The sequence below is a fragment of the Babylonia areolata genome, chromosome 7, assembly GCF_041734735.1.
Source record: "Babylonia areolata isolate BAREFJ2019XMU chromosome 7, ASM4173473v1, whole genome shotgun sequence".
Taxonomy (NCBI): Eukaryota; Metazoa; Mollusca; class Gastropoda; order Neogastropoda; family Buccinidae; genus Babylonia; species Babylonia areolata.
In genome coordinates this window covers 50199145-50226644 of record NC_134882.1, presented here as the reverse complement: position 1 = coordinate 50226644, position 27500 = coordinate 50199145, and the positions used below count along the sequence as shown (strand labels likewise).

Genomic DNA, 27500 nt, shown 5'->3' with positions numbered 1-27500 from the left:
CGTAACAGGATGACCCAACTCGGTGACGTAACAGGATGACCCAACTCGGTGACGTAACAGGATGACCCAACTCAGTGACGTAACAGTGTGCCCCAAACTCGCTGACGTAACATGATGACCCTCTTCAGTGACGTAACAGGATGACCAAACTCAGTGAGGAAACAGGATGTTCATACTCAGTTATCTAACAGGATGAACCATTTCAATGGTAAAACAGGATGACCTATATCAGTAATGTAACAAGAAAAGATAACCCATAGACGTTAAAAACAAACAAAAACGGGAGCGCGTGAAATACTTAAAGCTGGGGTTATGCCCCCTTTTAGTCCGGACGTCGATCCGAGTCAACTTTCATCCTCTCAAAAAGAAAAAAAAAATGTGACATAAAGAAATTATGTGTGTTCGTGTAGCTCATGATAATATAGAATGAAATAATGATATACGTTTATGTACATGTTAAAGGATTCAAAGAGATGACAATTAAGGTTACACTGATAAATCTCAGAATATATTGATATTAATTCTAAGAACAATCAACAGTATGTAACCAAAACACACACAAAAGTAAAGAGATGAGCACATGAAAAGAAATGAAATTATGGTACTTAGAGCCTCGCCGACCACTAAGGCCATCTCAAGGCTATCGCCACGTTAATACCTACTAGATGAGCACATGGTTAGGCATCAATGACTATGTTTTATAAAAAAAAAAATATATATATATGATTTTTTTCGCAGCAGACAGTTTGGGGCATGCAGGGCTGGGTGAAACGTACAAAAATCTGGATGGCATGGGGCGTACTAATGGTGGGACGAGTTGAAATGAACGACTGTCGCCATGAATATCAAGTTGATCTGGGTCTGGTTCACGGCTCGGTGACGTAGTGTTGTGCATTATCATCGAAACCACGTGTACGAGCACAGCTTGTACGTCAAAACAACAACAACAACAAAACAAACAAAATACAACCAGAAAAGATAATCAAAACTAACACAGAGATACTGTAGGCGGCACTTTCTGCTCATCTGAATCGCTCTATCCGTTGTTGCTATCATAGCGTTCATGTTGCCAAGAGCAATATCTAGAACGAGGCTTGAATAAAATTTATGTCTTTTTGTATAAATCCATACTAACATAATTTATGTAGACTACATTGCAGGTGACGGTTGTGCTGTTCGAGGGGGTGAGTGCTGGATGTCTGTCCGGGTGGGAAGTCCGTCTAGCTTTACAATCGAAATGCGACCATCGACGCTGAAGTGAACGTCAGGATTGCAAGAGCAAGCGCAACTTTTGGTAGACTCAATGCAAATGTCTGGAACAGAAGAAGCATTAGTGCTAAAGGTCTACAGAGCAGTAGTTCTCCCCACACTACTGTACGCCTGCGAAACTTGGACAGTGTACCAACGACATGCCAAGAAGCTAAACCACTTCCACACAACATACCTCAGGAAGCTACTGAACATCAAGTGGCAAGACAAGACCCCAGACACAGAGGTGCTCGCAAAAGCCACCCTTCCCAGCATCTTCACCATCCTGATGCAGTCCCAGCTTCGCTGGGCTGGACACGTGGCGCGCATGCCAGACCATCGGCTGCCCAAAAGGCTCTTCTATGGCGAGCTGCAACAAGGGAAGCGATCACACGGAGGTCCGAAGAAGCGCTTCAGAGACTCTGAAAGTCTCTCTGAAAGCGTTTGATATGAACCCTGACTCCTGGGAGGAATCTGCAGTGGACCGTGACAAATGGCGCGCTGCTGTGCACAAAGGCGCCAAGTTGTGCAAGGCCAACAGGACTGCTGCAGCTGTTCAGAAGAGGCAGGCCAGAAAGTCACGGGCAAACAAGCTCCCTGACAATGGTATGCCTGTCTTTGTCTGCCCCAACTGTCAGCGAACATCTCGTGCGCAGATTGGACTATTCAGCGATCTGCGCATTCACAGATAGATTCATGAGCATCCTCCCCCCACCCCACCACCACCCTCCCCCCATTCCCCAGCTGGATGACAACGATGGTCATCATCGATCTCGATGGACACACCACCACCACCACAATCGTGGGGCGGAGGGGTGGAGGTGTTAATGGACATTAGAAGGCGGTGGAAGGGAAGGGAGGGTTGAAGTGATGGGGTGCTCAATATCCAGTCCTTTTGTAGAACTTTTTCTGAGCACTGTGCTCATTCTGTCGCAACGATGTGTTATTTCGCTTTAGTTGGGGAGGGAGGAGGAAGGGGAGGGAGGAGGGTGAGGGTTGCAAGTGGATTGGATGTAGAAGCGGTGGTGGAAGGGGTGGTAATTGTGGTGGTGGTGGTGGTGGAGTCGGAAGCGGGATGATGAGGGGGTGGGGCGAGGGCGTGAGGGGTGTATGTCAAATGGAGGTTAAGGAGCGGATTGTTTGTGGTGGCAGTCCTAATGGTATCAAGTCCATTCAACTTAATTCATGACAATAAAAAAGATCTTAACTCGTGCTCGCCGAGTTGCTCATACTCACGATATGAACATAAAACATACATTGAAGAGACACGCGCGTGTTTACGTGATCAAGAGATAACACAAAGTACAACGACACATCTGAGAATATTTCACGTATATAAGAACACTTAGTTTTTTTTTTTTTTTTAAAGGTAGAGGTTGGTTAGCAGAGCGGGAGGGGGGGGGGGTGTTACGGGGGGGCGACGGGGGGCTGGGGGTGGGTGGGTGAGGGGCTGACGACTGCACACATTCTAACTGCTGTAACGACGATAAGCATACTCCTGACTTCCTGTCTCTGTGACCTACAGCAACGAGAAATCACCGCACTGATGAAGGATGAGTGAGGTATCAAGCGCGGTTGGGTGGTGTATGTGTGTGTGTGTGGGTTGTTATGGGGGAGGGGGGAGTAGTGGCTGTAAATAAATAACTACACAGAGGAACACTTTGAAGATGGACATTGAAGGATGATCCACGTATTCAAAATAGTCCTGGTTGGGGAGAAATAAATGCTTGGAAGTGCCAATCCTCAGCCCTCCAAAATCACAAACAATAAACACCACCAACAACAAAGAAACACAAAACCAAAAAGCAACAACAAAAACAAGAAAAACCGACAACACCAAACACACACACACACACACACACACACACACACACACACACACACACACACACACACACACAAAGAGAGAGAGAGAGGCACTTTCTCGAAACCTTCTACCTCGTTCTTCCAAACTAACCAAGACACACACACACACACACACACACAAACACACACACACACACACACATATATACATATATATATGCATTTGTGTGTGTGTGTGTGTGTGTGTGTGTGTGTGTGTGTGTGTGTGTGTGTGTGTGTGTGTGTACACTGAGAAAATCAGACAGTGAGAGAGAGAGAGAGAGAGAGAGGGGGGGGGGGGGGTGATGATCATATGTACACATCATAACGTGATAAGGTACACCAAACACCGCCTGTGGTACAAAATTCATAAACAGCAATAAAAAATACTCGAATATCGTTGATAGAGTGGAGAAAGAGTCATCTGACAGACTTCATCAGAGTCCTTGATGTCGGTCCTCATTGTTAAATCTATAGCCGCCACGTACATCAATAGTAAACCCAAATAACACCGACTGACTAGGCATTTACAAACAATCAAACTTGATGAAACCCCTGTCCAGTCCAATGTAGATTTGAAAACTCCTACAGTTAAGTATACTACCGAAGAACGAAATACAATCGAAATAATGAGTGGTCTTTTTGCCGGCAAAACGTGAGCAGACGTGGTTCGGTGAATGAAAAAACAACAACAAAAAAACAGCTGAGGCTGACAAGCAAAGAAAAACAGGTTAATTCTTTACAAGTCCCATAGCCTTTTACAGTCAACGGGTCAGTGAATTCATCATCCATTGTGTCTAGGACCTGGGATAGAAAAGCGGGGCCCAATCCTCTCCTTCCGCCGTTTTAACTCTCTCCATACGAACGGCGAAAGAGACGACGTTAACAGCGTTTCACCCCAATTTCCACCATCAAACTATTGCAAGCGGAAGGCTCTTATACTTAAGAGGTGAATGTTGACAAAGAATACCACAATTCTGACGACGGAAGCTAAAGGTTGGGTCATTCAGACACCCACTGGACATCCGAGGGGTCTGTGTAGAGGAGAAGAGAGGCCTGGCCGTACTGAGTGAGTTAAACCTTCCCCGATAAAACGAGAAAGAAAAAAAATCACCTTTCCAAAAGACATAACACCATGCCGGAAGGGGGCCTCGAACCCTGATAACTGGTGAACACTGGATCAGAAGGCCAACGTCTTTCCGATTCTGCCATGCTGCATCTTTGATTAAACAGCACAGTTAGTCCTTCGCCGTAAATGTGGGTTGGCGAATGAACCAGAGTTAAGGTTTACATTCAACTGATGAAGAGATATCGGAGTTATTGATTCACAGCCCCGCACCCCCGTCCTACCCCCCGCCGATCCCCTCTGTTTGTTGCAACCTGCACCCACCGCAATTAAAAGTATCCACGACGACAATATTCTGTTGGAAAAACAACAAAAACGACATTTTGTTTGAAAAACAAAATTAATATACACTTGGAGATAACCCCCCACCCCCAACCCTCCACAAAAAAAAAAAAAAAAAAAAAAAACCCGGAGCGGCGCTGCACTGTGACGACGTGTTCTCTGCGGGGAAGAGCAGCCGGAGTTTCACACAGAGAAACGTGTTCTGACTAAATGTATTACAATACATTACAATATAATACAATGCAATACAATACAGCTTTTTCCATGCACTGTGTTCTTCAGGTGGTGATGATCTTCTCCCGGTCCAGATCAGTGTTGTCGGGCTCGAAGTAGAGGTAGATGAACCAGTAGAAGAAGTTGAGGATGATGAAGGTGGAGGGGAAGAGGCGACGACAGATGATGTCGATATTACTGACGCTGTTTCCCGCCTCTGGGTCTGCCGCCAACACCCGCTGCGACACAGGCAGAAAGACAGAAAGACAGGGGTGATATCGTGGTAATATTAGTCTGAGCGCGGGTTCGAACCTGCTGAGGACCAGGTTGGAAAAAAAAGGGCGGCAATACAAGGACATCCAGGAGTCATGACCTGGGTGCGCTCGACCCTCTTAGAGTGTAAGGAGTTAAGGACCGAAACACTTGACTGAAGGGGGCATACTCTCTGAAGACCTTGCATTGTCCAGCTCTCTCTAGAGTTTCTTATCACCGAACGATAACCACGATATCTGCTTTTGCTTCATACACTAGTTGTTCTTTTTAATGATCTAACAAGATTCGGGGGTGCTGAATCCAAATCCCACAAAGCCCAATTCGTAAATGCTGGGGATTTTGAGTTATTGTGTAAAATCCAAGATGGCCACCACAGGATTCGTACGTTAAAAAAAAAAAAAACCAAAAAACTATAGAGGACGGATGGTGCATAATTGTTATTGTTTCTTATCCAATACAGGGAGGACATGCTTCTGTCTTTATTTCAGGGAGACAATTACAAGGAGGGGAAAGAATACAAACGTTTTTTTTTATTGTCTTGTGCGAATGATGCTGATGCTGATATTAATGATAATAAAAACAATAATGATAATAATAATGACAATGATAAAGGAAATGACAATGATAATAATGTTAATAATGATAATGATACTAAGATGATAACAACAACAACAATGATAATCATAACAACAACAAACAACAGCAACAATACTACTACTACTACTACTACAAACAAACAAACAAACAACAGCAACAATATCAACAACAATGATGATGACGATGATGATGGTGACGACAACAACAACAACGACTACAACAACAGCAACAACAAAACAACAACAATACTACTACTAATATTACTACTACTACTACTACCAAACAAACAAACAACAGAAACATCAACGACATCAACAACAAAGAAGAAGAACATGATGATGATGATGATGATGGTGACGACATCGACAACAACAACAGCAACAACAACTACGACAACAACAACGACGACGACGACGATAACGACCCGTACATGAATGCACAAACTTTATTGTCTATACTTTGGTAAAGAGATTTTCTTTTTGGCAGGCAGCCTGAGACTGACTCACCGAGAGGCGGTAGGTAAAGTTGCCCACGAGGCATCGCCAGAAGAGCCGGTGACACGCCGTGCCGGGGGAGGTGGGAGAGGCGGGGGGAGCGGAGGGGTCCTCTGCGTCCAGCACGTGGAAGTGGTCATCCAGCAGCGTCTCGTGCTCACGCTCGTTCTTGTCCGTCACGATCACCTTCAGCGGGGGGCCGCACTGCTGCCACCCGGCACCGGCAGCGACACAGATAGACAGACACACCGGTCACAGCTACTGAGACGGGTGGACTGGGCTTACTACAGGTCACAGCTACCGAGACTGTTGAACTGGGCTTACTACAGGTCACAGCTACTGAGACGGTTGGACTGGGCTTACTACAGGTCACAGCTACTGAGACGGGTGGACTGGGCTTACTACAGGTCACAGCTACTGAGACGGTTGGACTGGGCTTACTACAGGTCAGAGCTACTGAGACGGGTGGACTGGGCTTACTACAGGTCAGAGCTACTGAGACGGTTGGACTGGGCTTACTACAGGTCAGAGCTACTGAGACGGTTGGACTGGGCTTACTACAGGTCAGAGCTACCGAGATGGGTGGACTGGGCTTACTACAGGTCAGAGCTACTGAGACGGTTGGACTGGGCTTACTACAGGTCACAGCTACTGAGACGGTTGGACTGGGCTTACTACAGGTCACAGCTACTGAGACGGGTGGACTGGGCTTACTACAGGTCAGAGCTACTGAGACGGGTGGACTGGGCTTACTACAGGTCACAGCTACTGAGACGGGTGGACTGGGCTTACTACAGGTCACAGCTACAGAGACGGGTGGACTGGGCTTACTACAGGTCAGAGCTACTGAGACGGTTGGACTGGGCTTACTACAGGTCAGAGCTACCGAGACGGGTGGACTGGGCTTACCTCAGGTCACAGCTACAGAGACGGGTGGACTGGGCTTACTACAGGTCACAGCTACTGAGACGGGTGGATTGGGCTTACTACAGGTCAGAGCTACTGAGACGGGTGGATTGGGCTTACTACAGGTCAGAGCTACTGAGACGGGTGGATTGGGCTTACTACAGGTCACAGCTACCGAGACGGGTGGATTGGGCTTACTACAGGTCAGAGCTACTGAGACGGGTGGATTGGGCTTACTACAGGTCACAGCTACCGAGACGGGTGGACTGGGCTTACTACAGGTCAGAGCTACCGAGACGGGTGGACTGGGCTTACTACAGGTCACAGCTACTGAGACGGGTGGACTGGGCTTACTACAGGTCACAGCTACTGAGACGGGTGGACTGGGCTTACTACAGGTCAGAGCTACTGAGACTGATTGATTGATATGGATAATTATATAGCGCCTACCCTTGGTCGGAGACCAAGCTCTAAGCGCTTAACAAACACGGGGTTATTTGCGCAACAGGCTGCCTACCTGGGTAAAGCCGACTGACGGCTGCCACTGGGCGCTCATCAATGGGTGGACTGGACTTACTACCGTTCAGAGCTGCTGAGATGGGTAGACTGGACTCGCTCACCAAACTAACTTTGAACAAGGTACATTGATATGATGTTAATGTGCGGTGCTAACGTTTGCGGCTTTGAAACAGATGTATCAACTATACCATTTTCGATGTTTTAAAGTGAATGTGTCCAATGCTCGTACGTGTGCCAAAGTTGCTTTTTTTCTTTCTTACATTTTTTTTTTAAACAATGTTAAATCATTTTTTGCGTGTACTGAGTAAATGTCCACGTCTGCTTTGCCACGTCTGGTGCTAAGAGACACCCTCCTGTTTAACACAGCAAAGATTGGATTTGTTTAGACTGCCCTTTCCATTCTGAGATGTGTGCCCTTGTAAAATCGGTTAGTCGTTGGACTGTTTATCCACTGATCATACAGGGTTCGAGGCCCCGTTTCGACACGGTGTAATGTCCTTGGGAAAGGCACTTTGCTCCAATTATCCTCACTCCAACACTTTGTGAATGGGAACCTGGTTTAACTCTCTCCATACGAACGGCGAAAGAGACGACGTTAACAGCGTTTCTCCCCAATTACCACCATCAAAATATTACAAGCGGAAGGCTCTTACACTGAAGAGGTGAATGTTGACAAAGAATACCACAATTCTGACGACGGAAGCTAAAGGTTGGGTCATTCAGACACCCACTGGACATCCGAGGTGTCTGTGTAGAGGAGAAGAGAGGGCTGGTCGTACTGAGTGAGTTAAAACGACGGAAGGAGATGGGTGGGTTCCGCCATCCCATGCCGAGCCCTAGACACGATGGATATGAATATTTCGCTGTAAAATAGTGGGCTGTAAAATAGCAGTGGGACCTTTAACCTTTTAATAAAATATCCATCATCAGGAAAACACAGAGACATTTTCGAAATCTCATTTTGCATTATTTTTTGCATAAAGAGAAATAATTGAAGAAAAAGGAAAGAAAGAAAGAAAAAGAAATGAAGAGAGAGAGAGAGAGAGAGAGAGAGAGAGAGAGAGAGAGAGAGAGAGAGAGAGAGAGAGAGAGAGAGAGAGAGAGGGAAAAATAGGATGATTGGGGACCTGTTGTAAAAGAATAAAAGTCCGAAAAGAACAGAAAAAAAAAAAAAAAATTCGGGGAAAAAGTAAGGTTGTGGACTCAACTCCCCCAAAATGTCGGGAAAGCAATATTATTACTGGGGGTTGGTGGACACACACACACACACACACACACACACACACACACACACACACACACACACACACACATATCCCCATCCCTCCTTGCCCCTCAACCCCTGAACCCGTCCCACCCACTACCCCTCCTTAAAGAAAAAAGCAAAAGAAAAAAAAGAGCGCAGAATTAATGGGTCGATGGTGCTCTGCCCAGCACCCCCTCTACCCCCAACCCGCCACAAACGAAACAACGAAAAAAAAAAAAAAAAAAATCTCAGATTTCCAACGCACCTCCTCCTCCACCACCTCCTCCTCGTCCTCGTCCAGCCCTCCTTCCTTGGGCAGCAGCTTGGTGAAGTAGTTGACGGCCGCGTACTCGATGAGCGCCGCCATGGCGTACACCAGACACATGTACTGAAACACATCCAAAGCTGTGGCGTAGGGCACTCTGGGAAGACCCTCCCTCACAGTCATGCCCACGGCGGCCAGGCTGAGGATCGTCGTCACTCCTGTAGGGCAGAAGGTGGGAAGAGGAAAAGAATTACAGAATGAATGATTGAAGGGTGGTAGGAAGGAAGGAAGGATGGAGAGGGAGGAGACAGGGAGTAAAGAATGAAGGATGGATGGTAGGAACAAAGGAATGAAGGATGGAAGTAAGGAAGGATGGTCGGAAGGTAGGAAGGGCAGAAAGGGTGGAAGGACGGAAGAAAAGAAGGAAGACAGGAAGGAGAGAGAAAGAGAGGGAAGGAAGGAAAGAGCGGAAGGAAGGAAGACGGAAGGAGAGAGAAGTAATGAAGGAAGGAAGGCAGGTAGGAAGGAAAGAAATGGCGGAAGGAAGAAAAGAGGGAAGGAAGGAAGGCAGAAAGGAAGGAAGGTCGTTATTTCTGTACTGAACTGATGTGCATAGGAAGGAAGGAAGAATGGAAAGGACGAAGGAGAGAAGGAATATAGGAATGAACAGCAGACACATGTACTGGAACACGTCCAGAGCCTCTGGCACTCTGGACAGACCCTCCCTCACAGTTATGCCCACGGAGGCCTGCATAAACCACTCTTTGCCGAAAAAAAAACACCAACAAGCATGAGTCACCATTCCTCCAAGAAGAAAGCTGAGCAAATTTCCAAATGATCCTAAACCTAAAGAGTGACCTGCCCATGGATAACGTCAAGCAGCAGGAACAAACAGCTCTGCCATAAAATAATATCTTTTAACTGTTATTGTTTTCTTTTTAATATCATCAGATTCGTTTCCCCATTCATCTGTGTTTTGGTGACGTGAAATCGGAGTTTTTTGTGCGGTGGATTCGGTAGGAGAGTGCTACAAGGTCCATTTGTGCGTCGACCTGTGTTCGTGGCTGTACTTCAGCCATTGTACCGGCGGCCTCTTTAGGAGCGGTGCTCTTCTACCAGAATATTACACGCCACGATTAACACGAAGCCGAAATCAGTATTTACTTTGTTCTTTGTGTGTTAACCCTTTTTTTTCTTTCTTTCTTTTTTTTCCCCCAAACCCTTTTGGGTTTGTTATATTTAGAGGGGTTTTTTTTTGTTTGTTTGTTTGTTTTGTTTTTCTTTCAAATTTCACCCACATTTTTACCCTCATTTGCCCAGTTTCCCCAAACCCTCCATTCATCCACATCTCCCACCCCTTCTAACAGATAATACTCAGATGTATTCATAAATACTTTTACAAAATGTCTTCAATCACCGATATGTGTGACGGGACATTAAACAAAAATTCCTTCCTTCCTTCCTTCCTAAACCTTTTTTGCGAACCCTGTACATAAGAATGAAGAAAGGAAGGAAAAAAGAAAGGAAAGAGGGAAGGAAGGAAGGAAAGAAGGAAGGAAGGAAGGAAGGAAGGAAGGAAGGTAGGGAGAATCGCTTGGAACGTTCCTGTAGATTCTGGGCCCTGCGTGGACTGATAAATAGCTTGTTCACAGTTCACGCATAGCTTGAAGCCAATATGTTTCAATTCAGCGACTAGCTGTGCATCCTCTAACCTTTCTGACCCAGTAAAGATTAAAAGTCCACCCCGCCCTGGCCTGTGTTCTTCGTCTGACACACGCATGTTTTAAATTCCGTGTTTTGGACCAAAGTCCCGAGGTCTCCGAACATCTATACATTACACTCCTTGGTTCTGGACATCTTTACCACATAATATCAGGCAGCAAACCTTTCAATTCTTATCTTGAAAGAAACTCGTTCAAACAATATTTGAAACAATAGGTTCCGCCCCCCCTCTCAATTCCAGACGGTCTGTGTGTGTGTGTGTGTGTGTGTGTGTGTGTGTGTGTGTGTGTGTGAGCGTGTAGTGTGGGTGGAGGGTGGGGGGTGAGGTGGCATAGGTGTGTGAACTGAATACAGGAGCTAAGTGAGGACATGAAAGATCACGATAAGCAAGGAGGAATTGTAAGCCAGCAGACAGTTGTACAGTACTGCATCGATTCGTATTGTATTCTATGGTACTGCTTTTTCCCCCCACACAAAAAAAATTTCTCGGTGTGAAATTCCCGCTACTCTCTCCGAGAAGTGTTCGTCGCCACAGCACAGCGCTTCCTTAGCCCCCAGCCCCTATCCCCATCCCTCCTTTCAAAAATATAATGTCTGCAATTGTTTCACGAGTTTTGGGAATGGATGTGACCCGGGTAGGTTATGCACCTGGCACCGATATTTTGGCTGTTTTCAATGACAGGGGCTCTGAAGGCTGCACAGGTTAAACCAATTAAAAAAATTCTTGTATTGCTTTTCGTGTAAAAAAAAAAAAAAGAAAAAGAAAAAAAGAAAAAAAAAGGTCTGTGTGACATTCCGGAGAGTGCGTTTCTACAGTGCGGTGCCACCCATGTCTCTATTTTTTTTTCTTTTTTTCTTCTTTCCCAAATAAGTTGTTGCAGGTAACATTCTCTTCTATAACTCCATAGCGATGGTAAAACAAATATTCCTGCTGACAGAAAGAAAAGACGAAAGGATGGCACTGCACTAAAGACGAAAGGGTGGCAATGCACTAAAAGGGTGGTACTGCACTAAAGACGAAAGGGTGGCAATGCACTAAAGATGAAAGGGTGGCACTGCACTAACATGGTGGCACTGCACTAAAGACGAAAGGGTGGCAATGCACTAAAGATGAAAGGGTGGCAATGCACTAAATGAGTGGCACTGCACTAACATGGTGGCACTGCACTAAAGATGAAAGGGTGGCAATGCACTAAAAGGGTGGCACTGCACTAACATAGTGGCACTGCACTAAAGATGAAAGGGTGGCAATGCACTAAAGATGAAAGGGTGGCACTGCACTAACATGGTGGCACTGCACTAAAGATGAAAGGGTGGCAATGCACTAACATGGTGGCACTGCACAAAAGACGAAAGGGTGGCAATGCACTAAAGACGAAAGGGTGGCAATGCACTAAAGATGAAAGGGTGGCAATGCACTAAAAGGGTGGCACTGCACTAACATAGTGGCACTGCACTAAAGACGAAAGGGTGGCAATGCACTGTCGTAATGCGATTGTAACGATTGTAACAAAAAGAAATCTGTTATGACAAAAACAGAATAAGATAAAACAAAGATAACAAAAAAAAAAGTAACGCAATACAGTTCAGGACAATGCAAGTCATCATCGTTTTCACTAACACCACCCAGCCTAATCCCGATCTTTACGCTCTTCTTAATTAAGCACCAGGACATCTGATGCTCTGTTGAGAAAACACAATGCATGAGCGCGAGCGGGTGGCAAAGAGACAAAGACACTGTTTCCATTCTGGGGGGTGGTGCTGGTTATTTGTTTTCTTTTCTCTTTCTTGAAATATCCGGATTTTCTTCTACTTCTCTGTCTCTCTCTTTCTGTCTCTCCCTCTCTCTTTTGAAGTGGGAATATTTGCTTTTCCTTTCCACTAGATTAAAGTTTTAATGGTTCTTGGCAAGGCATTTCAACCACTGAGGAAGGGAGCAAATTGACTTCTTAACGTGAAAGTGATGTTCCAGAACAAAGACGAAAATGGTTAGGGGGCTGGTGTGTGTGTTGGTGATGGGGAAGGGTGTGTGCAGCTTACATCGATCTCAATCTTCCCTTGTTTGAAAAGAGCTTTCCAGCTTGTGTGAGAAAAAGGGGCACAGAGAGAGAGAGAGACAGAGAGAGAGACAGACAGAGACAGAGAGACAGAGAGAGAGAGACAGAGAGAGAGAGAGAGAGACAAGAGAAGACAAGACAAGCCAAGCCAAGACAAAATTCTTTATTTTCGAGGATAATAGATAAGCCCTAGCGCACTTTTTTTTCCATCCAGTCCCCGCTCTGAAACTGGGACTATACTGCACAATTTTACATTATATGTGCCATTGCACGCACAACACAATGCAACTTAAAGTCATAGCATGCGAACACAATACTACATAAAGGCATAAGCATGGTAATGATAACACGCACGCACGCACACACACACACACACACACACACACACACACACACACACACATCCACGTTAGTTCAATACGGTGGTCAGCTGCGGACATCGTGACCATCTCCGGCGACCCTCCCCGAACCCTACCGTTTTTTCTCAGGTGTGTGTGTGTGTGTGTGTGTGTGTGTGTGTGTGTGTGTGTGTGTGTGTGTGTGTGTGTGTGTGTGTGTGTGTGTGTGTTCATCGTTCCGCTATCTGCGGGCAGTAGCCTCCGTGTATGCTTTCTGTGTAGTCTACCTCAGCACCGTTGTTTTGGTCGCCTTGCCCGTGCTTGAACGAAAAGTACTGCTGGCGTATTATTATTGTCATTACTATTATTACTATCATTAGTGTTGTCATTATTATCATTATTGCTATTTGTAGTAATAGTAGTAGTGTTATTGTGCTTGAACAAAAAATACTCGTGGTGTTTTATTATTAGCATTATCAATCGTTTGGTGTGTGGTTTGATGTATGTGTCAACTTTTACGTTTCTGGAAACCAACTCGTTGTTTACATCTCTTTTTTTTCTTCTTTTGTTCCTGTTTTTATTTTGTTCTTTTAAAAGATCAGTTTATTTTTTACATTTTCTTTCTTTTTTCTTTTGTTTTAAATTTTTACCATACACAGTTTCAGTTTCAGTAGCTCAAGGAGGCGTCACTGCGTTCGGACAAAACCATATACGCTACACCACATCTGCCAAGCCAAGCAGATGCCTGACCAGCAGTGTAACCCAACGCGCTTAGTCAGGCCTTGAGGCCTTTACCATACACAATGATTTAGTACGTTTAAAAATAAACACTCTATTAAAATAAGTTTATATATATATATATATATATATATATATATATATATATATATATATATATATATATAATGTACGGTTGTTGTTTTTTGTTGTTTTTTGCTCTCCTACCCCCCCTCCCTAAACACTCCCCCCCCTAGCCCCCCCCAAAAAAAAAGTCTTTCTACTACAGCCCCCACCCAACTCCAACCAGTAAATCTGCATTTCAAAAGATTATGGTGAACGTAACAGTTTGAAAAAAAAATAGTTTGAAGAAATGTTCCACACGCATATGTTTGGTAATTGTTCGCATATTATTTAGATTTAGGCCTGACTATAAATGACCCATGGGAACTCAAATTGAGTTTAACGGTGTGAATTATGACAGAAGATAGATCCTACATAATCTCATCTTCAACTATTTTCTTTTAATGTCTAGAAAGTGGCACATCGCTTATAATTGTGAATGGAATTATGGCGGCACTGTCTTCATTTCCGAATGAATCAGAAATACTCATTCTCATCGGTTATAATAAAGAAATTTCACTTGATTCATTCTAACACCAAGAGATATTTCACTAGATTCTTGTTTTTTTAACAGCGTGATAATTCTTATTTTTCTTTGTTCGTGGGCTGCAACTCCAGCGTTCACTCGTATGTACACGAGTGGGCTTTAACGTGTATGGCCGTTTTTACCCCACCATGTAGGCAGCCATACTCCGTTTTCGAAGGTGTGCATGCTGGGTATGTTTTTGTTTTCATAATCCGCCGAACACTGACATGGATAACAGGATCTTTAACGTGCGTATTTGATATTCTGCTTGCGTATACACATGAAGGGGGTTCAGGCACTAGCAGGCCGGCACATATGTTGACCTGAGAGATCGGAAAAATCTCCACCCTTTACCCACCACGTGCTGTTACCGAGATTCGAACCCGGGACCCTCAGATTGAAAGTCCAACGCTTTTAACCACTCGGTTATTGCGCCCGTCAACGGCGTGAAAATAAAATAGATAAACGCTATCTGATATGTGTGATTAAGAAAACATTTTTAAGGAAAAAAAAGGGGGGAATTATGTGTGTTATTTGTTATATTGACTGAACCCTCGCCAGTTGTATCAAAGACGGAAGAAAAAATATAAAAGGGAAAAGAAAGCAATAACAACAACAGGAGAGGCAAGGCCTTCAAGACTCACTTGTGATACACTTTTAAAAAAATCTAATCGTTAAAATGTGTTCTGTATTTGTTAGTATAAAGCTTCGGGGGGTTTTTATTAAAAAAAAACCGAAAAAAAAAAGAAAAACGAAAAAAAAGAAAAGAAAAGAAAAACGAAAAAAAAAAAAAAAAAAAAAAAAAAAAGAAAAAAAAAAAAGTCCTAACGGCAGATTCGAACCGTGTTTGGGTGAGGAGAAACTGTCTTACCACTATCGTGGCTCCTTAACTAACGTTCAAAAATTTAATATTTAAACATACTTTTTTAAAGGGCGATAAATTGCGGTATTCGCAGTAAGAACGCTGTTTAAATCATTATTATTCTGGTGTATCTTGGGCATTCAAAAAATCTTTAAGGGCAATTAAAAATTCTTTTTAAGTCTGCGGTAAAGGAGACGTGGCTATCGCCGCAATCACACTGCAACATTTAGCCGTTTTCTCTGGATCTATTGCGTATTTTGTTAAATTAATAACATGTACAGCCAAGTAGTACTTCTAAACGTCGTATGAAGTGAAAAGGACTTCATTTTGAGAAAAGTCAAGACTGGAAATGTGTACGTTTCATCAAGGGTATTAACTCTCGTGGTTTATTATTTTTAAGGTCAACAACTTGAACAAATGGCGATCTTCGCGTTCGCGAGGAATATGAGCACGCGCTTTGAATATGTATAATTATGTGTACGCAGTTGATCTTTGCCCATGATCTTCAGGGCTCAGCCAATAGATCTATAAAGTCCACTCGTCGTATTGATTTGAGTATTTTCCGAAAAAAGACCACTTGGGCGAATGAACATAGTGAAAACCCTGTTCACTGAGGGTAAAACACACAAGCTTTTTATGCATTGAGTATAATTTCAGAATGTAATGTCTAAGATGAAGAAAATCAGTTTAAAGCAAATTAACCCCCTTAGCATTAATTACAGATTAATTCCCCCCCCCCCCCCCCCCCCTTTAAAAAAAAAAATTATCTGCAGCAAAGACATGCACCAGAAATATAACTTCCATGCTAGCAAAAGAAGTTCCTGTTTGAACAAAAAATGACAAAAATGACTGCTCTTGTTGTTATGTCAGAATATCAGATCAAAGTGCCAAGTTTAGAGAGAAAAAAGAAAAAAAAATCACCAGTAAAATCAGTTTGCATATAATCTGGCTTCTTTTATCATTATTTTTGTGCCCATCCCAGATGTGCAATATTGTTTTAAACAAGATGCCTGGAAAGAACTGAATTTTTCCTATTTTTATGCCAAATTTGGTGTCAACTGACAACGTATTAACAGAGAAAATGGCAATGTTAAAGTCTACCACGAACACACAGACACACGCACACACACAGAGACAACCGAACACCGGGTTAAAACATAGACTCACTGTTTACAAAAAGTGAGTCAAAGACCATGAAAAAACCAACAGACAGAGCAAGTCAGCCAGCCAGCCAGAGGCAGAGAAACAGATCTGTGGGACAGAGAAAGACAGACAGACACAGAATACACCCTTCATCGGTCTGCATGCCCCTTTTCCTTTCCTCACCAGTCAGACGTCGCTCACTTCTCCATTCATTGTCGGCATGGCGGATCAGCCGGAAAGCAATTAACGCGATGCCGGCAAAGTCAACGAAATCGTCTGGAGTCGCTGCCACCACTGAAAATTCCCATCAACCAGTCCTGGGATATGACGCGAACCATTTTCCTCCCATATTTCATCTTTAGCCATCTCTTTGGGTTTTCACTGCTACGTTCGATCAGATTTATCAACTCCAGAAGGCCCGCTAGAGTAGGTGCGCATTTGGTGTTGGCCTTTCACACTGGTTTGTCCGTCACCGGGAATATGTGATCAACTATATCAAACAGCGATGATAAGATTTCTTTGATGAATATTACAGTTATCATGTTGTGGCCATCACACTACGGTGAAGAACAAAAAGCGGTATGAGGGAATGAGTTACCTTAGCTCTTTGTTTCAAATTTAAACTACAAAACTTGATTTACAACTTAAAACTCACCCATATACCACTAGTTAAAACCGATCCATATACCACTAGTTTGTTTCAGAAATATTAAAAAAAAGTCGTAACTGGTAAACCTCTTGACACTTTATTCGAAAAGGATCTTGCTCCCCCCCCCGCCCCCTTCTCTTGGATATATCAGAAGGGTTAAAGTTCCCATAGCCTTTGGCCATTGGGGACAACATAGGGAGGTGGGGCCTAGTCGTCGTCATCTGCACATTTTTCATCCACCTCCCCCCACCCCCCGAGTGAAGTCAGGTATCCACTCACACTTAGGGAGAACGAGGAAAAGCGTACAGCGTACAGAGTGATTTTCCCAAGGAGGACACAACACTACACTAAAACGAAGCCTCGAACTCTCATCACTGTTGAACGCTGGATCAGAAGTCCAACGATAAACCAACTCTGCCACATTGCCTCCTATATATCTGCAATAAGTCACAGGGAGGGGGAGGTAACTGGCTGGCAGTGATAGAAGCTGCCTGCAGGAACCTCACTATGAGGATTAGGGTTAGGGCAGCGCTGCGGAGAGAGCTCAGTGTCAGCAGTGAAATGAGGGCCATTCGTTAAACTGGCAGATCCATGGGAGGCCGTAACGTCAGAGCAGTGAACCAGATAACTGCTGTTATGTGCTGAACATTCTCTCGCGTCATTTTCTCCTTTGTCAGAGCTCAGAGAAGGATTAAAATACATAAATCATTGCATACTCTCTTGGTCTGACTGATGATTCGCCTCTTTTATTGGAGAGACAGACAAACAAACAGAGAGCAGGGAGAGAAAAGATGGTGAAAAGAAGACATGGGGGAAAGAGAAAGAGAGGGAGAGAAAAAGAGAGATAAGAGAGAGAGAGAGAGAGAGAGAGAGAGAGAGAAGGCGATAGAGAAAGAAGAGAGACAGAAACAGACAGACAGACGCTTTGACACTTTGACACTTTAATGTCATTGGCCATGAGGTCCTTATGACACGGGTGAATGCATCAACATACTTTCATTTCATAACAAACCATTATGATAAACGAATGAAATGGTGAAAGCAAATAATGAAACTAAACAAAGTTCCTTCTTTCAAGAAAAATGATAGTACCCAACAGGCCACAAAACACATGATAATTCCGTTCATTAATCTATCAGGGCACAACGCAAAATATTACACCGGCTAAAGAAGAAAATTATCAAAACTATCTGACCACGCAGTTATGCTTTTTAACAGACAGACAGAGGGAGGGGGAAGAAGAAATAAACACAAAAATAGAGAAGGAGACAGATGGGTAATACCATTTCACAGCCGCTCACCCAATTTTCCTTTCTTTGCTCTCCATTCTGGCTTCCCCTCGCTTCTCCATTCATCGTGGGATCAGCGGGAGAGCAATTAATGGGACGCTGGCAGTGTAAACAAGGTTGTCTGGTGCCGCTGCCAAAACTGGAAATTGCTGTCAGTCGAAACTGGGACTGGGGAAGACTGATGTGTACTATTTCCCTCCTATATTTCCTCCTTTGCCATTCTCTGGGTTCTCCTTGCATTTGGCTCTCAAAGCATGACCAGTGTCTTGGGTTTATGCACAGGTAAGGCATCCGCTCCTTTTTGTTGTTGAGGTTTAACGTATTTGGACAAATTCGCATGATTTGACACCTCCTTGAAACTGAAAGTGAAGTAACATCAGTGAGTTTTCAGTGCTGGGGTCAGTTAGATAAATCACACTTAAAGTCTTCATGCTGTTTGTGCACTAGCTTTTAACACTGGCTTGTTAAACACTGAAGATATAATCGACTATTCAAGCAGTAATGACAAGGTCTGTTTGATATATACATATGCTGTTACTGGGTGACTGGAGTGCTGAATTAAATGTTTCAAAAGAAAGTTAACATGAAGGAAATGGGGACACCTGTTTACTGTAACATCCTCTGAAGAATAACAGAGTCAAGGTCTTTGTAATATCTGCTGTATTTGTTTCATTGCCACAAAATCAATAGTTTGAGAAGAAAATAAATATATAAATAGAAAAATAAATAGATAAATGAATAAATAAACAAGCGAAAGAGAAATGGCTGAACTGTTCTTTTCAGTTATGAATTGTCTGTAGCAGTCATTTCCATCAATTGAAACATACCATTTACTTTATCTGTTTCTTTGTTTTTTATTTGGAAGAGACCGATTTTCATTTTGAAATCTGAAAGACGAAAAACCGATTTAACAATTCATAACTGATGTCTATTCCGCTACTTTCTTTTCATGCTGATAATCAAAACTCCCAAATGCCAAAGCATTTCATATTTTGATACTTTTACACGTGTGAGCAAAGTATGCATGAACACATGCATTGGTGAGTTGTGCGTACGTTACAGAATGAAAGACACAGGGGAGAAATAGACAGAGACAGAGATAGAGAAATAAATATGGAAACAGACAGGCAGAGACAGAGCTGAAATGAGAGACAGAGAGAAAACACCCTTCGACAAGCTGGTTGCCCATTTTCGTTGGCATTATCCCCCATCCCCACCCCCTCGCTTTCCCATACATCGCGGGTCTGTTGGATCAGATGCTGAGCAATTAATGCCATGCCGGCAAAGTAAACGAGTTCGTTTGGAGCCACTGCCTTCAGCCATCATCCCTACTTGTGACATGACGCCAACCATTTTGCTCCTGTATTAACTGGGCTTGGGAGACTGACGTGCATCATTTTATCATTTTGTTCCCGCATTCCATCCTTTGCCATCTCTGTGGGATCTCAGCGCTGAGGTCAATCATATAGCGTCGGTGGTGGACTTTCTCACCAGCTTACTCAACACTGTAAAGATTAAATCTACGAATCAACGATTATAAACACTGGTGTATCTCTTTTGTTGTTGTGTACGTTGCTCGTTCACCATTATCACCGGACTGTAGGAGAGGATTGTTTGATTTATATGTGCTCCTCTCATGATTAAAGTTTGGAAACGATGGTGTTACTGTTCCACGTTTGTTCCAATGATGTGCCCCTTTTCTGCTAGAAAACAGTCTGTTGCAGTTGACCAGAAACAGACAATCTTTCATACAACATACTACGTGTGATCACCACGATCTATTCGATCATTGAACGCGTAAACGCCAGCTATTTCGTTCTTAAGTAACATTTTTTGTTTATCTCAATAAAATGTTGTTTTTCTGTAAACACCCAGAGGAAAAGAATATAAATATTATTTTTGTGCAATCCATCATTCCTTCTACATTAGTCTGTTATCTGCCTGTCAGTTACCCAAGAGGTGCCAGAGGGTGTCTCCCAAAGGACAGTTGCCACAATTTCCATGCAGCTACCAAACTTCGATTAGCGGATATGAAGTGATGCGTCGATGCCAACGATATCCTGGTAGGATTAGAACGCGGGCCAAATTCAATGTGGGCCAGGTGACGGTTTGGAAGATTTTGCCCCTCAGAGAGGATGAAGAGATTTGGCTCTGACGTGCCTGGCATAGCTGTCTTGGTCAGTGTTTCAGTTCGTTTTCACCGTGCTAGTTTTCATGCAGCTTGTTCGTGGTCACAAACGTGTGACGGCAGAATACAAATATCTGTGTGTGTGTGTGTGTGTGTGTGTGTGTGTGTGTGTGTGTGTGTGTGTGTGTGTGTGTGTGTGTGTGTGTGTGTGTATGTGTGAGTCTCTGTCTGTCTGTCTCTCTCTCCCTCTGTCTCTAACGCACTCTCTCTTTCTCTCTCTCTGACACCCTCTCTCCATCTGTTTCTCTTCATCACATCTCTCTGTTCCTTTGTCCATGTGAGTCTCTCTCTGTGTCTCTCTCTCCACCATCTTTGTTTCATGTCACTTTCTTATTTTCTGATCTTTTTTTGCGTTTAATTGTGAATGTGTTGAGAATATTAATTTGTAATTTTTTGTTTGATCTTATTATTTTCTCGAAAAAAAAAGTATTTGTATCCTCCCGTCACAAGGACTGTGCAGTCAATGACAGTAAAACCTCAAAGCACACACACTCTCTCTCTCCTCTCTCTTTTTGAATCAAATCTGTTTATGTCTTCAAGCAACAGTAATAACGTTCGTGATTTTTCCTTGTTTTTGTATAAAGCCTTTCAAACTTCAGAGAAATCCCTAATTCGTGAAATGAATATAATCATTTTTGTTATCTGTATTCATGCTTGTTTTGTTGAGTTGTTTTGTTAAATTGCACGATGTTCATGTTTACCTCTGTACTTGGGGCTGAAGCATATATGCGAGTAAACCTATTCCGTTCTCTGTCACTTTTTCTGCCTCTCTTTGTTTCCCTCCCCATGTCTCTTTCTTTGTGTACGTCTCTCTCCCTCTCCCTCCTCTCTCGGCCCCCCTCTCTCTCTCCTCCTTCCCTCCCTATAGACGCGCACTTCATTCACCAAGCAACAACACGGTAATAACCACACAACAGTTAAAATACACATCGCGCGTATTGCACAGATACCAGCGATACCATTTTGTTTCCCCATCTATTCGCCTCACATCATAGTGGGCGAGACAAGGTGTCACAGAGTCTGGCTCAAGGGACCGTGGTTTTCTCGACGTTCCTTAAGTCCATGCTGAGACAAAGAGGACTTCTTGGGACCAGATCACGTCCACCGATTGGATGATTGCAGACTTGGCCAGGATCAACGTTTCAGACACTGCTCTCGTCAGGCCGCAAAGCATGAGCGTTTTGAGTGGGTGGGTGAGCCGTCCTCGTGACCTACTTGGTCGGTATGTTTGAATCGTGTCCAGACATGTGTGTGTGTGTGTGTGTGTGTGTGTGTGTGTGTGTGTGTGTGTGTGTGTGTGTGTGTGTGTGTGTGTGTGTGTGTGTGTGTGTGTGTGTGTGCGTGCGTGCGTGCGTGTGTGTGTGTGTTTGAGCGCGCGAAGGGGGGTCAGGCATAAGTAGGTCTGCTGCTCATATAATTATTGTAATGACTTGGGGGATCGAGAAAAAATCTACACCCTGTACATCCATCAGGCGAGAAGACAGGGATTCGAACCGGGGACCCTCAGACTGAAAGCCCAACGCGCTTTAACCACTCGGCTATTGCTGCCCGTTCATACTTTTGGCAACCCGGATGATGTGGCAGACAAAACAAAAGGAAAAACAGAAAAAGAAGGTATATCCTTACATCGATGGATCCCTGTGGACAGCCGGCACTGGATTCCGACAGACGAACCCGGGTGTGTGTGGCTGTGTGTGTGTGTGTGTGTGTGGGGGGGGGGGGGGGGACTCGGAATGAGCAGCGTGGGAGAAACGTACGCCACTGAAACGGTGCAGGTGATTGGGCAGAGAAAAAAAAAAGAAAAGAAAAAAAAGGTAATGGTGATGCCGACTTACCGAGCAGCACTCTGGCCGGAGCAGCATCCCTGTTGATCCAGAAGGATACCCATGACAGGCTGACGATCAGGTAGCATGGCACGTAGGTCTCCAGCATGTAGAAGCCCACGGCACGGGACAGGTGGATGTACACACACAGGATGGAGAAGTCCCCTGGAAAGAAAGAAAAAGAAAAAAGAGAGAGAGAGAGAGAGAAAAGTGTCAGTGTCAGTCAGTCACAAGAAGGCGGCGGTCACACAATCCGGTGCAGGATTATCCTTAAACACAGCACCGCATCTGCTTTGGTTAAAAAGAGAGTGGTGGGGGCGGGGGGAGGGGGTGGAGAGAGGGGGGAGAGGGGCGGGGGTGGGGGAGTGCGGGGGGGGGGGGCGGAGGGGGGGGAGGGGGGCAAATGCCTCACCTTCGCAAAATGTCAACGGTATTGGGCTATTTCCTGCGTCCTAAATGGCACAGAGAAAAAGAGGTGGATAGATAGATAGATAGACACAGAAAGAGGAGGAGGAAGAAGGTGAGAGAGAGAAGGGGGGAATAGAGACTGAGAAAGAGAGGGGAAAGTAAGTGACACACAGAGAAGAATGTGGTATACACACAGACCCAGACACACACACACAGACCCAGACCCAGACCAAGATACACACACAGAGACCCAGACCCCCCCGCCACCCCCCCACCCCCCCCCCCCCATACACACACAAACACGCACACATAGATAGACAGACAGACAAAAAGAGACAGAGAGGAAAGGGCGAACGCAACGGGAGAGACACGAAGTCAGAAACGGAGATAGAGATACAAAGAGACAGCGGCAGAGAGAGAGAGAGAGAGAGAGAGAGAGAGAGAGAGAGATACATAGATACATAGGGAGAGAGAAAGAGAGAGGTGGGGGGCAAAGGAAAGAGAGAGACTGGGAAAAGCGGAGAGAAACAAACAGAAAGGGACTGAGAAAGAGAAAATGAATGCAGAGAAAGAGACCGAGAAAGAAGATTAGAAAATGGGAGAGAGAGAGAGACAGAGACAGAGACAGCCAAACAGACAGACAGCGACATACAGACAGAGGCAGAGAGAAGGGAAGAACGCAGAGGAAGAGAGAGGAAGAGAGAGAGAGAGAGAGAGAGAGAGAGAGAGAGAGAGAGAGAGATTAAAAAACTTAATTACTCAAGGATAAAGATTTTAGTCATCGCCTAGTCTTCCAATCTGTCCTTGTGACAACAATAACATTAACAACATTAACGATAAAAACACAACAATGATTTTGTAAGCACTACTACTTTTACTACTACTACTACTACTACTACCTTCTACTACTAATACTACGGAGAGAGAGACAGACAGACAGACAGACATACAGACAGACAGACAGTCAAACAGACAAACAGACAGACATACAGAGATAAACTGAAGCCGGCACATACATCTGAACTCTCCTCACAAAGCAGGCATCTTTCCACACGGAATAGAAGCCAGTTCATTTCCAATGACAAGACCCCCCCCCCCCCCCCCCCCCCGCCCACCCTGACCCCCCCCCCCCACCCCCCTTGTCCTTCCTGCTGCTCCAACATTTCAGCAAACCCTCTGGGGTCATCTGATATTCCTCACCATCATTTTGTTCTCTCGCCCTTTCTGCATGCGGTGCCAGTTCAGACTCATTCTTCATCTTCCTCCATGGAGCATGTGCGGTCGTTCTTTGTCCAGCCTCTGTCTCTCAACTCTCTCTGTCTCTGTCTCTCTCTTTCTGCATGCAATGCCAGTTCGGAATCATTCTTCATCTTCCTCCATGGAGCATGTGTGGTCATTCTTTGTCCTCTCTCTCTCTCTACTCTCTCTCTCTCTCTCGCTCTTCCCTCTCTTTCACTCTGCTTGTCTCTACCTGTTAGCCCGTGTCTCTGCTTGTCTATCCTCTTTTCTGTCTGTCTCTGCCTCACCCCTCACGAAAGAAGAAGAAGAAGAAGCAGAAGACATAGACCAGAAAAAGAAGTGCAGGCTGGAGAAGAGAGACTTACAAGAAACGATGTCAGGGTACTGGATGGTTATACTGAATGCGCACATTTTTTTTTTCTAAAACAGATGTGCTGTAGCGTATATGGACAGTACAACCCACACGCTTTGACACGTCCTTCAAACTGAAACTGAAGGTCTTCCTTGTAGCTAAGTTCCGCATCTTTTGCAAAGCACCGTTCGAAACAGTCAGTCACACGGGCATTGCCTGGTGCAGACAACGACACTGAACTAGAATTTTGTGATTTTTCTTTATCTGCAGTTAGACGGTGACATTTTTTTACCTACAAACCTCACCCTCCAAACCAAACCAAACTGTTGCATTCTCTCGGCTTGTCAGTTCCCCTCTAAACTTGCGAGCTGCAGATTCTGACTGCACAACTCCGAGGGAAGCTCCAAGCTGCAGAAATGAGGTGTTTTAGAAGACTTTTTGGCATTTCGTTCACTGACCGCATCACTAATGAGAATGTGCTCAGAAGACGGAGACAGCACAGGAGCCATTACAAACACCTGCTGTCTGCTGTAAAGAAGAGAAAACGGAAATGGTATGGCCACGTAACAAGAAATTGTGGCCTCTCCAAGACAATCCTCCAAGAAACAGTTCAAGGAAAGAGAAGAAGGGAACGCCAGAGAAAGAGGTGGACAGATAACATACTTGAGTGGGCGAGGAAAACCTTCGCCCCAAACCCAGGCGTTTGCTAATGACCAGGACAAGTGGAGGTTTCTTGTTCGGCGATCCATCACGCAGCGCCCCAACAGAATGGAAATCTCTGATCATCAAGGGGACTACAGAAGTGATGGCCTTGAGGTAACGCGTCCGCCTAGGAAACAAGAGAATCTGAGCGCACTGGTTCGAATCCCAGCATAGTTGCCAGTATTTCCGTCCCCTCCACTCGACCTTGAGTGGTGGTCTGTGCGCTAGTCATTCGGATAAGACGATAAATCGAGGTCCCGTGTGCAGCATGCACTGAGAGCACGTAAAAGAACCCACAGGAACAAAAGGGTTATCCCTGGCAAAATTCTGTAAAAAAAAAAAAATCCGCTTCGATAGGAAAACAAATAAAAATACTGCAGCCAGGGAAAAAAAAGGAAAAAAAGGGGGTGGCGCTGTCAGCGTAGCGACGCGTTCTCCCTGGAGTGAGTAGCTTGAATTTCACACAGAGAAATCTGTTGTGACAAAACAAAAGTAACACAATACAATACAATACAATGCAATACGATACAATACAACACAATACAATGCAACACATCGCAATACAATAGACTCATCATGACGGGAACAACACAGACAACAGCCTGGAAGCCTGCCCCAAGGCAGCAGCCACTGACCCAGGCGGTTGGAGCGGGTGGTGTTGTGCACGTCGATCTCCCCCATGGCGAACTGCGACATGGTCACGTTGGGGTCCACGTCCACGGCGGGGGCGTTCTTCAGCCACCGGTACACGATCTCCTGGGTGGTGTAGCCAACTGGCCGGACAACACGCACCGCACAGGCACACACACACACACACACACACACACACACACATGTACATGTGCACACATACGCACGTACGTAGGCGCACACACACACGCACAAATTATAAAGAAAAAAACACACACAAATTACAAAGAACACACACACACACACACACACACACACACACACACACACACACACCATCCATTTAAGCAATTTGCACACGCGCATATACACATAAACTATACATTTTTATAATAAAACAAACAACAGGTACAATAACTAACTAACCAACCAACTCACTAACTTACTAAAATAAAGTGAAATATAGGCATATATATTATAAAACAAACAGCACCTCCCCCCCCCCCCAACTAACTAACCAACTAATCAACTTACCAACAAACCAACCAATCAATCAACCAACCAATTAATTAAAATATAATGAACTAAAGGCATCCATTATAAAAACAAACAGCAGGCACAAAAATCTAGCCAACCAACCAACAAACTAACTAATTGAAATGAAATAAAATAAAATAAAACAAATAAAATAAAATAAAATAAAACAGAATAAAATAAAACAAAATAAAAATGTGTACATGACACTCACAGCTGCCGATGTACAGTGGACAGATGGCGGAGTCCATGGGATACCGCGACAGTCGCATGGGACACCGTGCGTGTATGGTCAGCCTGGCCACAGACAGAAACAGAAAGGTTAAGGTGAAAAAAAAAGGTTAAAGGTCTCTTAGCCTTTTGCGGCCATCGGGGCGGTGAATTCATTGTCACTGCGTCCAGGGCTCGGCTCAGGAAGGCGCCCATTCGTGTTCTTTCGCCGTTTTAACCTTAACCCTACCCGAAGTCAGGTATCCCATTTCACACCGGGGTAAAGTGCTTTCCCAAAGGACACAACACCATGCCGAAACGGGGCTTGGAACCATGATCACTGGTGAACACTGGATTAGAAGTCAAATTCCTTGCTCCAAAACTGCTTGCTTTTACCAAAGACACAACACCATGCCGAAACGAACCATGATCACTGGTGAACACTGGATTAGAAGTCAAATTCCTTGCTCCAAAAATGCTTGCTTTTACCAAAGACACAACACCATGCTGAAATGGGGACCCTCGAACCCTGGTCAGTGGTGAACACTGTGATTCTGCCCACGGAGCCTCCAAAAGGAAAGACCGACACTCAATCCATTGACTGCTAAACCCCGGTGTATGGGATCAGCCTGGCATCAGTTTTATTTCCTTTTTTTGCCCGCTGCTTAAAAAACGTAGAATTCAACGACATCATCGATTTCGCTGACCAAACGCAATGTAATCGCACGAAGGTAAGCCCAGATAAAGACTGGTGACCGACACCCTGACATGTAAGCTCGGTATTTCCTCAGTGAGGTGACACACCTCTTCTGATCAGCGTAGCTGTCCGCAGCAAAGGTTAAACGATATACAGATGAATATCAATACATAAATATTCATTTATGTACTCATTGTGTTTATGATCTGGCTTGGATGTTACGACTGGTTTTATTCATGCGATGTTTAGATTATTTTCTTTTCAATGTGATAATGAT

The 27500-nt window shown here is 44.4% G+C and overlaps 1 protein-coding gene across 2 annotated transcripts in view; it reads right to left on the bottom strand.

The window, feature by feature from the left end:
- Positions 1 to 4642: 4642 nt before the first annotated feature.
- LOC143284296 (gamma-aminobutyric acid receptor subunit alpha-6-like) overlaps positions 4643 to 27500 on the bottom strand; it is a 241222-nt gene continuing 218364 nt past the window's right edge. The window contains exons 5-10 of one of the 2 annotated variants that reach the window (XM_076590995.1): positions 26531 to 26613; positions 25788 to 25925; positions 22464 to 22616; positions 9015 to 9232; positions 6091 to 6285; positions 4643 to 4953 (exon numbers count right to left, since the gene is read on the bottom strand). In XM_076590995.1, coding sequence (XP_076447110.1) covers positions 4780 to 4953; positions 6091 to 6285; positions 9015 to 9232; positions 22464 to 22616; positions 25788 to 25925; positions 26531 to 26613 — 961 coding nt within the window. In that variant the 3' untranslated portion in view covers positions 4643 to 4779. The remainder of the gene's footprint in view (positions 4954 to 6090; positions 6286 to 9014; positions 9233 to 22463; positions 22617 to 25787; positions 25926 to 26530; positions 26614 to 27500) is intronic. The other variant, XM_076590997.1, reaches the window with a different exon arrangement.